This window comes from Cupressus sempervirens, chromosome 9 (assembly GCF_028749045.1).
Source record: "Cupressus sempervirens isolate cs-2001-9-10 chromosome 9, ASM2874904v1, whole genome shotgun sequence".
NCBI lineage: Eukaryota > Viridiplantae > Streptophyta > Pinopsida > Cupressales > Cupressaceae > Cupressus > Cupressus sempervirens.
In genome coordinates, this window is record NC_143126.1 from 434,450,536 (window position 1) to 434,464,827 (window position 14,292).

General features: G+C 33.4%; 1 protein-coding gene across 1 annotated transcript; it reads right to left on the reverse strand.

Annotated features, from left to right (window-relative positions):
- Positions 1–10,078: 10,078 nt before the first annotated feature.
- On the reverse strand, positions 10,079–12,083 carry LOC149539154 (xyloglucan endotransglucosylase/hydrolase protein 31-like). Its single transcript, XM_089799123.1, has 4 exons — positions 11,735–12,083; positions 11,544–11,644; positions 10,840–11,057; positions 10,079–10,572 (listed from the first exon to the last, which is right to left on the reverse strand). The coding sequence occupies exons 1-4, from the start codon at positions 12,003–12,005 to the stop codon at positions 10,197–10,199; spliced, it is 966 nt and encodes a 321-aa protein (XP_089655249.1). The 5' UTR covers positions 12,006–12,083; the 3' UTR covers positions 10,079–10,196.
- Positions 12,084–14,292: the final 2,209 nt, after the last annotated feature.

The window sequence follows — 14,292 nt, forward strand, 5'->3', positions numbered from 1 at the left end:
GGGTGACAGACCTATACACGTGTGAAAATCATGAAATTTGATGCCAAAGGATATTATGAGATATGGTGCATTTAACTTCTCAAGTACATGCCATTTTTCTGAAGTTGTTTTTCTGAAAAACTAGAGCCAACATTGTAAGCTTTGATTTGCTAAGCCTTGAACATCAAACTTTTTCTACAGTTTAGCTGTAATTGACCAAGGGCAGAGGTATACAGAGGAATGAGCTTGTTGATCATCGAGTTCTCTTGGGAGATGCAACCAATTGTGAAATGTTTAGGAGAAAGGGATGGTTGGATTATTGCCTTAGTCTGAACGGATTTAATGAAGAATTAACCCTTTAATTTATGACCACCTTAAGAGATGGAGTTATAGTGTTTAAAGGTCTAAGAATTGAGTTCTCAAAGGAAGTGATAGCTGAAGTCACTAGGTTGCCCCAGGAGGGAAAAAACTAGGAGAACAAGTATTGCATGCCTTTGAGAGAAGTATCGCTGAGTCCTTGAAAGTGTCACCCTCCTTCTTTAGGAATGTCACATGATACTTTCCAGTGTTGTATTAAAGTATCGCCTGTATTTTTGCAAAATCTGTGTGAGCAGGCAGCAGACACTTTTTGGTTTGATCTAAACTTTTTGGGAGTTGTTTGGGATACTATATTAGGTGTTCTTTAGTCCTTTGGTGTCACATTTTGAATTTGGAATGTGTTCAATTGGAATTCAATTATGCATTCTTCATCATCGATCATTTTGGTCAATTGTGGCATTTGGAGATTCGTTGGTTGCTAGGATGGTGGTTAACTCTTCTATTGCAATCTATGTGATCCCTGTATGATGTTATCTTGTGCATTCATACTTGTAAAAAAAAAAATATTCTGGCTTGTATTTCATCCTTGTTCCAAGGATCTCTAGGCGGGGCATTACAAAGAGTTTGACTTGAAGACAGCTAGGGCACAGTTCAACATACATCAGGACCCACCATTGGACATTGATAAGAAACAAGGAACTTTGAGGCTATCCTTACCAATGGAGTTTATTCAACCTACTGCATTTATCATTTGATATTTCATGTGTGAGGGACATTACAAATATTTGCATGTCCTACATTTCAAGCTATTGGCTCACCTACTACATTATTACAAACAGGTAAACTTTCCCAACTTCCTATTCAATATTATTAAGAAGCAAGCTTCTCTAGTATAGTTAGGAAATAGTCAGTCAGTTTCTCATCATGGTTTGATAAAATTAATTGTAGAAAGAGAATTAAATAAAAAAGCAACTGGGTCATGGGAGGAATTCTTGTAGTTAAAAGAGGTAGAACCTAGGTTGGTCGGCCCTAGAGGCCAGGGTGTAGGATGAAGGGAAAGAATGTCCACAAGATTTTGTAAAGTTGTTCTTAGAGCTAAAAATACTCCTAAAGCCTCTCCCTCTAGTCTTAATCCAACTAAGAAATGGATTTATAAGGTTGAACCCTCTACTGTTAGCTAGAAAAAAAGAAAAGAAGTAGAAATTGCTAGTGCTCCTAAAGCCCCATCATCTGTTAAAAATACGTCCTCCACAAAGAAAAATAAAGGTAAAATTTTGGAACCTAAAGTAGAAAGGCTAGGACAATAAGATGAGGAGAGTATCCCTAATGAAACCTTGTACTCTCAAGAGGAAGAAGGCCTCCAAAAACCTCTTGAAGCGCCCATGTTAGAAATACTTGTAAGTAGGTGGAAACAAAAGAGTTTCCCATGCCTGTCAACACCACCCATGAGGAAAAGTGAAAGAATCACTAGGAGTACAGTTCTGGAGGCCTCTATTCCCATAATTCCCTCTAAAGTGTCTAAAAGAGAAAAGGAGCCCCCTCCAGAGGAAAAACTACCACAAAGTAAAGCATAGTGTAGTATTAATTATGTGCTTATCGATTGCAATAAAGAATTTGATGAGATTGAAATGTTTGAATAATTTGAAGAAAACCCTACTATGCAAGACATTAGTGAAAATTTTATAGAAATCCCTTCAAAGAATTATTGGAAAAATTGGATCAAGAAGAGTTGGATACATTAGCTGCAGCAGCCATAGAATCTAGTAAGGAGGAAAAATAGGAAATAGTTGTTGTCACAAGAAAAAGTGGGTGCTCCACACCACAAAATGTCAACAAAACTCATTAATTGGTACCTGAATGGATAGACCTCTTTCATCATGAGCCATTGCCACCACCAGATTTATCCACACCTTTTTCTGTAGGAACTAATTTGTTTCAACAACTATTATGGGAAAAAGTGTAATAGAACTTGGAGAAAAAGAAATTAAAGCATGTTATCGATGAGAAGAACTGCCAGTTGAAAGAAAGTTTAGATCATAATGAAGTTATTAAGAGAAGAATTGGGTAGATTACAAGGTTGATTCCTAAGGTAATGGAATGTAGGTCGCCATCACTAGTATATGCTATATTTCTTAAAGAACAATTTTCAAATTATAAGTTAACTAGAATTGTACAAGGTCTTAACCCCTCTATCACTACCCCACATGAATTTTATGACACATTTCAATCTATTCCTATGGCCTTGAAAAAGTTACTGTGTGAATTGTATCTTCATAATCTTGTGGTGCCTAATGACACTAAATGGAACCCAACCCTGTATGTAGGGGATGTGCAATTAAGGGTAGAAATGTCATGGATGCAAAATGAAATAAATAGAGAACATCAAGTCACACCCTATAGGGAAAGTGAGATGAAAACACCCTTGTTCATGAGGCTAGAAACATATCTGAATTGGATTTCTATTTTGATCAATCTTGTAGGACTTGGTAAGGTGAGTACAGTTAGAGAGTCGGCTTTTAAAAATTGGGAACAACATTTATCTCAGAATGTTGAAACAACAATTGCTACCTCAAGCCAATGATGGGTTAGAATGCCACATGATGTAAAAACAAGAGAACCCCACTCTCTACAAAATCTAACTCTTGCTAAAATAAGGATTCCTTGGTATATCAACTTGGGGAGAAATCATTGCAAACATTGGTTACCATTAAGGTATTAACCCCCAATTCTCCTGCAACCACTACTAGCAATAAATTACAATGCAAAAGATCATAACATGACTGCTGAAGTTCAAAACTAGAAGAGGCTCAAATCAAATTATGGTTACTTTGACTACATGAGGAATGAGCTAGGTGAAAGGATACCTAGTGACTGGAGAGTGTGGGCTAGGATTTTGAACTTTATGATTGCTGGAGACTAGCAATAGTTCAATTGGAGGGAATGATAAGCCTCTAGAAGGCCATTATTTTGAGAACTTTTTATATTGATTTTAATAGTTACCTTGCAAGAAATAGTTTATGACTCTATGGTTTAAGCAAAAGAACTTATGTTTTATGAATATTCTATCTATATGTTAAGACATGAAGATTGAAGTATAGATTGATTAGTTATGTTGTGTTTGCTTGAATCTATGGTTTTTTATGGTTTAAGAAGGATATTACGTGCTGATAAATATTTCCTCATCTATGCTATGTCTAGGTAGGTTCCTTCCTATAGCTGCAAGATTTGCAAGAGTGATAATTTGAATATGATACCTTTTCTCACATTGATGATGAGATGAATGCATGTATGTAGAAGTTGTTGTATTTAATGCTTCTTAGGTATTGCCACACATATTGAAGACAACATTTTAGTGTTGAGTCAAAGCTAACCAGATGATTCACAAATCACCACATAAGCAGATCATGGGGTGAATTATGTTATGGTGACACATGAAGACAACTTCCTCAACCTTCTATATTCCTAGGGGAGTTAAAACATAGTTAATAAGTTTTTCTATTGTAAACTTTATGATCTATAATTGATACTTGTTGATGGAGTGATCATAGGAGTAGGAAGTTATTGAAGCTTTCATTTAAATAATTTTTTTTGTAACCTTAAAAGGGAATTTTTTAATCTTTTCCTAGTTTGACCAGAAGGAAATAGAGTAGATTGTTCTATTCAGTAGAGTAGAATCTCGTTTTCAAATTTAATCTCTTATTATGAATGAATAGAATACAGAGTTCAAGTTTCCACCTTAAGAGTCAATTTTTTTTTGTAACCTCATCCAAGGGCCCCCACTTGGTGAGTGAACTACTTTGTTAGAATAGATTTCCTTTCTTAGTTTATTTCCTTGCAAAGTATACTTCTGTTGTTGTTGCAACAATTAATAATAGAATCGTTGAATTGTTCCTATAGCATAGGTGTTTAAGTAGATTTACTATTCGTAGCATTAGGATAAGCTTTAAGGAAAATGTCATTTCAATTCCTAGCTTAGTTTCTTGTAGCATTTATTTCTTGTTGTAGTTGTAATGACTTAAAGAGGAATCCAAGCATATACTTTGTAGCCACCCTCTCAAGCTTACACTCCTAGGTTGACAAATAAAATGAAGTCAGGATGTTATTCTTAGGAAAATACATGATTTTTCTAGTCATGGAGTCAATGTAGAAGGATGTCCAATCTTTTATTATTGAGGTATTTAGCTAACCGACCAAGTGTCAAGAAATAGCTCGAGGTAATAACTGTGTTTCCACAATTCACCCATGTCATAGATGTCAAACTAGATGAGAGTAAGGTAGAAGAAGAGAAAGATATGAAAAAGAAAGAAAAGCCCAAAGAACAAGAGCCTATCCAAGTTCTTATTCAACTACTGAGTTTCATACCTATAGAGGCCTTCAATTTTGCACCTATACAACAAATTAAATCAACTCAAAAGGAGAAGTCACTTGGATCAAGTGCAAAGGAGAAACAACTGCAGATATCACTACCTAGTGATAGCACTCCTCAATCTCAGATGATGACACATACATATGATACAAAAGAGGAAAAAATGAGTTTAGATGAATTCATAACATTACCTATGTATGACTTGAACAATATGAAATTGGAATAGATGGAGGAATCGCAAACCTTGCTATGTCACAAGACAAAACAACAGTTGATGAGAGAACACAAAAAGAAGTAGGTATTGCATAATATAAAGGATTTTTTGTTGATGCATTTGATATTTTTGATTTTAATATGCAACATCTAATTTTGGATCTGTTAGTGTACATAGTTGATAAGGTTCAGATTGAGGATATAGAGACCAATGATAAATTGATGAGGTGGTCTGAGAAGAAGTTTGAGCACAAAGTTTTGCAGAAAGTTTCAATAGAACTTGCAATAGGCAGGTTGAGATTTCTAACCTTACCACTCAGTTGGAAGGAATTTTAAAAGTCATCATTCTTTGTATATGGAATGTTGTGATGTTGAGTGCTTCACATTGGAGAATCAATGATCTATTGATACAATTCAAGTAGATATGAAGGCGTGTATACATTCTTTTGGTAAGAACAAAAGTTCATTCTCATCTTCATATAATAAGTTGACATTGATCAACAAAGATTAGACAAGTTAATGGATAGAGATAGTGGCTTAAGGAAAAAATTGATTTTAATTCAATTCATGCTACTACCACATTTGGAGATAATTTAGAGGGAATCATCTATAGCTCAAAATTTAATAGAGAAAGATACACATCTTTTGACACTAGAGAACTTAATTGACCTAGCTTCTAAGCTATAGATTCATATTCTAATCATAAAATCAATGAGAGAAAAATGGAATAAAGGCCTTGATGAAATTTTGGCAAGTCATCAAATATTTTTGGATAAATACAAGCTAACCCTTGCAAACCCCAAGCCATAAGTGAAAAAACCAAGGGGGAAATATTTGAATAAAGGGGAAGATGAAAAAAATCAGAAACAACATTATCAAATGAGTCAACAGCATCAAAGTTTACAAAGATTAAGTTTTGAAAACAGAGTTACAGTCTTAGGGGGAGCATTATTTTTGCACGGTCTCTAGCCCAAGTTTCTTATTAGTGTCTAACACTTCATCACTTCCAAGGAAGTGTTGGATGGTCGTCACTATGACTAAGCCATCCAAAGAAGGCTGAGCTACAAAAGGCTTGTCTACATTTTATCATAAGCCAAGAAAGTCAGAGATTGCCGAGCACTCTAGTAGAGATTGAGTCAACATACCTACTAAGTAACAAATAAGAGACTAAGAATTTGGAAAGTCAGTTAATGTTGAGTGAGTCAATATATGTCAAGTGTATAGAAGCTGAGTGACAACATGAATATTAGGTATGACTAAGTGTCAGAACATTCAAGTGTCAAGTAAACCAATTTTGACATATGAGTTTGTAATAGGAAAAATACTTATGTAAATAATTTTAGTTTACTTCTACACAACATTTAAAGATTGTAGAGATATTTAAGGAGGAGATTAAACATTTTGTCGGAAGGCACTAATCCCAAGAAAAGTAGATCAACCAATCAGAAAATAAAAAGGGTGAAATGATAAAATGATGAAATTTGGATTGTTGATCGTAATATAAACTTTCTAGGATTATCTATTTAAGAAGGGTTCCTACCCTAGGATCATAATGAGAAATGGTGAATGAACAACGAAGTGTGAAGTGTGAAGGAGTGAAGAAGCTAAGTATAGAGTGAAGGAAGACTAAGTTTGAAAGGAGATTAGACATAGCAACCTAGCAATGAAGGACAAACCGGATATATCATATAAAGAGATCAGATTGAGATTTTAAAGAGAGAAGATTTGTAAAATAATTTAAGAGAAAATCGAAGGATCAGGTATTGAATCAGTTTTAACAAATTGAGTTAGGAAAAATCTCTTAATAGAGTGGTTCTAACATACCTATTTAAATCTCCTAATAGAGTCCTTACTTTATTGTAAGTGTAAAATCCTTTAATAGGGTAAGACCTAACAATCTTAAAAAATTTTAACAGAGAAGACCCCTCATAGGGTAGATCACTAGATATGATCAAATTGTATCCCTAATAGGAGAACTTTGTTGTTGCAATAGTAACAATTTGTGGGTTTCATCCCCACCCCAATTTTGCCTTCAACTTTAAGTGTTTATGGGTTACCGAGATCATTGTGTTATATGTTGATATTTTTCATGGATGTTATGCTTAGATATATTTCATTTCTAGATTACATTTTTATGTTTATATGATATGAGATATGAGATCTAAGTGGATTACATGAGTATACAATTATTTTTTTTATCAGTGAAATTTTTTATAGATCCTGATTCATGTACCCTCTTAGTATCTTGTTTCCCATTGAGATTTCCAACAAATTTTACCAAAATATCAAAAAGATATTATCACTCCTTGATCCTATCTAAAGAGTGTCCCAATCTGAAGGACTTAAAAACACTACTAATCAATGTTATCATATGGGATTTCACAAACTTGTTAGGTCAACTTGGGTCTTCCAAGATTTTCTACTACAATAGCTAGAAAGTAACAATTTAAGTGTTCTGTTAAGAATAACAACTACCTTTTCTTGTTTAGATTTATGTTCTTTAGTCTTTCTCCTTTTGATCTCTCACTTTATTGATTCACACCTTCACTTTCATCCACTTTTCTCCTCTATTCCTCTATTCTTATTAGTTTTCCTTGCTTTGTTATTCTTTTTAATACTTCACATTCACAGCAACATCAAAAATACCTAATCAACTAGCATATATGCATTCAAATAATCAACAACCTAAAACTATATTGGACATCTCCTTAAATATTTCTCTCCATGCTTCCAAATTCTTCCATCTATTGTTGCTTAATCACAATTGCCAATCTCAGATTCATACCGAATTTCTAGATTCAAATTTCATACAATGAATCTAGTCACTTGGAAAATAGAATTTTTTGCTCTCCCTCACCTTTCTTTAATCTCCATCATTAGACACTTATTGAATCTTCCCACTCATTGATCTTGCAAAAAACTTTGATTCGTGCCTTTGACCATCTTGAACTATCCATATTTCTATCAAAAGTCAACTTTAGATTCCATATTTTTCACTTTTGTTCTTCTAGTTGTTACTCAATAAACATAATATTCACTTGAGTAATATACCTTAGTTAATACTAGAATTACTCGAGTAATACTAAATTTCCTTTTTGAGTTACTAATTCCTTGGGCAATATAGTAGTCACTTGATGAATACAATCTTCCTTCATTAATCTTATCATTCGGTTAAGATTGTGTTCTTCAATACTTCTCAATATTTCATGACTGTAAAACAATTGGACCATCATTACATTATCATTTTCCAAATCATTTAGGTGCTCATTAAATATCATACTTATCTATTTTCTATTCATCATACTTTCTTCAAATCCTCTTCATCAATCTAATGATATAACACTCTACAAAGTTAGCATAATGCCTAGCCAACTAAGACTTGACATAAATGATAAGATAAAAAATGATATGAGTCATTTACATACATTCATAGCATTACCAATTACATTATTAGTTGGGGCTAACAATAATGCTCTTTTTTCTTGCTGGATGAGTGCTAAAATGAATCATTGGTATCATTAACAACAAACTCATTAGATAATAAGGACTCATTATTCTTGAGAGCCTTCTTACACTTTTTCTTGGCAATTCTATTAGACTTTCATGCACCAAGGGTTTCAATATAGTCCTATGATTCCATAGTGTACACACCTCCATTTTGCATTTTTTTGGTGGCTTGACATGGGTTGGGGGGTCTCTCATGTTTTTTCTTCTTGTCTTTTTTAGACTAAAGAAGAAAACTATGCTCTTTTTTAGGAGGCGTTTTGATTAACCTTTTTCTACTGGTCCCAGCCTAATGGGTGCCAACATCCTGGGTTGAAGCAAATGGGGTAGCCTCTCTAACCACATGAAAATACACATTGATAGGGGGCAAAGGGAAAGGTGAAACTTGTAAAACCTATATATGAGACCTTGATACAGAATGAAAAACTCCTTCCTAGTCTCTTTAGCTTCCTGAATGGAATCAACATTACTTTCCAAGGAATTGAGGAGGTGAAACATAATAGAAATGAGGTCATTATTTCTAAGATGATTAAGAAACAAAAGGTGATAGAAGTAAAAGACAATAAATTTACCTTCACCATGAGATACTTCATGATGATATGGAAAACATGGGGCTGGATGCCTAAAAGATCCTCTCTACTATAACCTCCTTTCTTTTTAACAAGTCGCTCCAATGGAGGTCAAAAGAAACAATTGAAGTTGTCGTGATCAAAAGTTTTACTTGTTTTCTTCCATTTGCACCCCTTAGTGGACAACCATGTCATCTTTGCAATGTGGTTCTCATTAATCTCGAAGGTAATATCATTCATTGTGACCTTGCGATCATTCTATGAACATAAAAAGTGCTTGGAAATAGTCTCATCATACCCATCACGATCCATACTCTCCATGAAGGGCAGAATGTGTTTCTCTTCAAAGACAAACATCACTTTAGGGTTCTTCTTGAAAGCTTCATTGATTTTATTGGGCTCAATTCGCAGGTTAGCACCACCAATATCAGATAATTACATAGTACCAAACATGAGGCACATGTTGGTGGTAATGACAAAAAACCCTTCTTAATACCAAGTTGAAGCCCAACATGTCTTGTCATATGATGATGGTTGTCGTAATCCCTATAATTGCCATAATAATGACCATTATATATCTTACACCTCTTGTTGATTGTCGGACACCCATGCACATAGACTTTTATTTTAAAAGTTGTCATTGATTTTGGCAGTTTATCAAATCTTATATTAACATTATTCTTGGGAATGAAGTTAAAGTTTTGAAACTCATACAACAAATATTATTCTTATATAAACTTTTGCTCTACAAGTGCATAATACAAAGTTCATGACAAAATATATCAGAATGATCATTTTAAAGATTATAATGGTAATTGGAACTCTTTGATGAATACGTAGAATAAGTCGGAATAAGTCAAACAATCAAGATCATCTTCTTACTCTTGTTTGTAACTTAATAAATGTTGTTCCCTGTTACTCTTTGTATTTCAAATTATAGCTATGTATGAAATAGAACAATATTTTTATTATAACCATTTTAGAAATAACATGTAATTATTTTTAAATATATATAATAAAAACTTCATTTACTCTATTGGTTTTGTAGAATATTCATAAATTCTTAATGCCAATTTAAAATTATGAAATGAAGGAGACTTTTTTTTGAAAGATCATGATACCTTATACATTAAGATAAAACATAGAGATCAAAATTACAACAATAATTAATCTTTTATCTGCCCAAGTGCAATGCCAACTTCCCCTTTTAGCAGACTTTGAAGAATAAATTAGTATGGATGGGATGTTTATGGTGGGCATTCAGGCATAGTGCCCTTGGGATATCGCTGAAAATCTTGACAATAATCATATGTCATATAATTCTTCCTCACATATTTCAGATCAATGATTTGCTTTTTCTTCAAATGCGGGGAAACCAAGCAGCCATCTAAGAGCACTTTGGAACAGTACTTATCATTGTCAGCGCATCCAATCGTTTGGAAGTTGGTGTAACTCGAAAGAAATGGCTCATATGTATAGTTCGCCTTATATTTCCCTCCATCCGTGGCCCATGAAGATGCGTCCCAAATGGTTGCATACACTGACATTGGCTTCGATGGGTATATCACTCCAAGGCTTTTTGTTTTAGGAAACCTCCTTATGGGAATACCGTCCACCAAAAATCTGTAACCAAAACAACAATAAATCATAAACAGCAGCTGGTAAAATCTAGGTATGTCATGATATTATCTGTCATTCTTAAACATTTCACATTGCCATTCTTAAATATTACATATTAAGGGAAGAGTTAAGCTTGAAAATAAAATTCATCTTTAACTATTTAACACTTTTAGTCTAAGAATCGAACCTTAGTATGTGATGTTTAAGCCGCCCGATCACACATTAAGAAAGGGAAATCACACATATTAAGAAAGGGAGAAAAAGATTTACAAGATTTGAGAAGGTGTCCAGAGAATGCTGTAGTTGTGGAAATCCTGAGTTGGGTCGAACCAAAGATGAAATTGTTGCTCTCTGCCGATGAGATTTCCGTCGCCTGTACCATTTCCATAAACATTGGTCTGCAATTTGTATGGCTCTTCAGGAATTGTTCCCAAGAATTCAATGTCTATTTCATCGTGCCATCCTTCATAGACTTGGCTGTTCGAAAGCTGATCATTACAAAGCACCCCTTAAGAATTGCATTATGAATAAATATGGGTCTTGAAAACTTACTTCTAATGACCCTTAATTGTTCAACTTAACCCTAATTGCATTTGAGGAATTTATACAACATACATAGAATGAAGTGGGCACCCATTAAAGACTTGCATCGCATTATGTTACCTACTTATCTTGTATCACATTATATCACCTACTTATTTCTATTATAGTAAATCAATTTAAATGACTATTTAACACTCTTACAAGTAGTAATCAAGCCTTAACACTCTTACAAGTAGTAATCAAGCCTTAATAAGTATTTAAGGCTACACACATAAAATGGAGTGGTCACCCATTAAAAACTTGCATCACATTATATCACCTATGATAGTAAATCAATTTAAATGACTTTGAACACTTTTTCTTAGAAATCAAGCCTTGATAAGTGTTCAAATCATCCCATAATAACATGACATATGTTTGGGAGTACATACATAAAATGAAGTGATGATCCCTGCAGTATATCCAGCCTGCAGTTTAACAGCGGCGTTGAAGAAGCCATACATGTAAGCCTCTTTTGACTTGAACCCACTTCCTGCAATCACCCATCACTCAATTCAATTCATATAAAGGAGAATAACACAAAGAGAGAAATGCATTGCTAATGTTAATGTTCATGTCTTACCAGATGAGCTATCTAATGTGAGTGTAACAGAGTAACCATCTTGAGAAACATTTTGATGTTGGCCTCCCCACAAATTGTCATACTTTTCAGAAAACTTGTATACTCTCAAATAATTGAGAAGGGGCACCGTTGGCTTTTGAAGAATACTATCATTCTCACCACCACCACCCAAGACTAGTTTACAATGGTCTGCCATTTTTATAACTAAAAGTAGCAGCATGAACACATTCATGTTAAGGAAGCGGAAGTGTGAAATGAAACTGAATGCCATGTAGAAGCTCTGCTGTAGTAATTGATTAGGGTTTTCTTGGCTTGCTGATATGTTTAATGCATACCCATTGGTGAGTGTGCGCATTTAAATAGCCATCAGAAGGGAATGGCCGGCAAGTTGATCAATGAGATTGTTTATTTAACTCAATATCTATATTGATTTGGTGTACAAGGCAAGCTAGCAAGTGGGATGGAAATTCATCACACTGCTTCTACTTTTTGATATAAATTAGGCCCTGCTTGTGTTTGAAGCGTTATCATCTGGAGTCAAGTGAGAATTACGGCAAAATTATAATAGCACTCGAGAGGGGAACACCAATGTTTTTGTTTCTCAAAGCTGAATATTCGGCCCAAACTATTGAAGTAGAAGAACGCCCTTTACTTAATACAATATCCACTAGGAAAAACGTTGCTTGGTTTCATCTGTAACAATGCTGTAATCCCCACGTAAAATAACTTGTTTTAAAGCGTGCTTAATAAGAAGACATGTGACACACCAACAATCTATTTGGATATATAACACACATCAGTTCTAATATCATGTGGTAAATTCAAGGTGAAGGAGCCAACTCATTAGTAACCTCTTTCTTTTTAAAGTTGTAACACAATTTTTTCTTACTCCAGCGAATCATGTAAGGAAATTAAATTTGAAAACATTTGAAGGAAGTTTAATGTTTAAAAAAATGACATTCATCAAAAATGAATATCTAAAATTTAAATGCACTTTACTAGTTGTATTAGTATTTTTGATAAAATACTTAATATTTTTTATAATATTATTACAATGGTTTTGTGATTTTAATATTCTTATTGTTGACAGTGTTTACTTTTACATTGAATGAAAAATACTTATTAGATCTAAAAAGTGACTAGCATCATATTGTGGTGCCAATATAATGTTCTTGAGGAGAAGGATAAGTAGTCTTGATAATCTTGGTATAAGAACCTTTCCAAAGTTGAATATAGTGTATTCATATATCATTTTTATTTTCAAATTTTAAATCATGCTTTGTTATATTCATTTTTTGCCTAAATTAAAACTTATTATATGTTTTTATGCCTTTCATTACTTATTATTTTAAATTTATACCATAATTAAAATAAAGTTCCTATTATTTTGTTAGTACTTATTCTCATAATTTTATGAGAATAATATATTTATGGCTCACAATTTAGAGGTAAAATACAATAGAAACATCTTTTTCTACAATATTAGTGTTGTCATACCAATGTTCATTGTTAATGTTTTGTAATAATATTTTCCTATAATAATAAGAAAAATAAGCACATATAAGTGCTAGATATATTATAAAAATTTTATATGTTACACTTTTGTCGTTAATGGTATCATGGACAAAAGAGCCCTTCTCAATAGCCGTATCTTTTCCCAATTCCATTTAAATAGAAATATTAATTCCCATATCCATAGGATGCACAATCAAGAAATAAAAAAAATGGGAGTTAAGAGTAGGGTTGGTCTCCATTCGTGAATTCTTTTTGATTTTCTTAATTCTTGAGGAATTTATCCCTCCCCCCACTCAATGGGACCAATAAAAACTCTATCCTTTTCTTAAGAAAACATAGGAGAATACATTTTTAATTTACTTTTACCCATGTCACATCAATTTGATCTAAACAATCTGACATGAAACCATTAGGGGGAGTATAGTTTGAATCATAATCATCCAAGAGAACTTTATGGTGGACCAAGGTACTCTTTTCAAGTTGCTTTCATTTTCCCAAATGAAACACAACTTCCTCATCTATGGGGGCATCCTTAAGGTTCATGGAAAAGTTTACATAATTATGTTGGATTTTCTTTTGAAAATTAATTTGGCATTCTTTGATTTAGGTTTAATTTGGATAGATAAAGACTTTGCATTTTGCATGACAAGGAAAATAAGACCCTCATGTAAACCCAGATTAAAAGGGTTTTTGGCATGAGATTTGAGACTTTGATACATGGATAAAGAAAATGAAATGGAAGATATATACACTTATAATGCCTTTAAAATGATTGAGAATAAAAAAATGATAGCTAAAAATACTACAAAATTTTCCATCTAGAGTTATGTGCCACATGATAACTTCAATCACATTTGCATAGGGAGCCTTGCTAGAGGATATATTTTTTAAGAAGTAAAGTTCACACACAACTGAGAGTGGGTAGGGGGTGAATCAATTATGAAAAGATGTATATATTCCATAAATCTAATCAAGAAAACAACTTTCCTTTATACCCTTTAAAAATGATTAATTAGGTCGGCCTGTTAGAAATTCCCTAATGT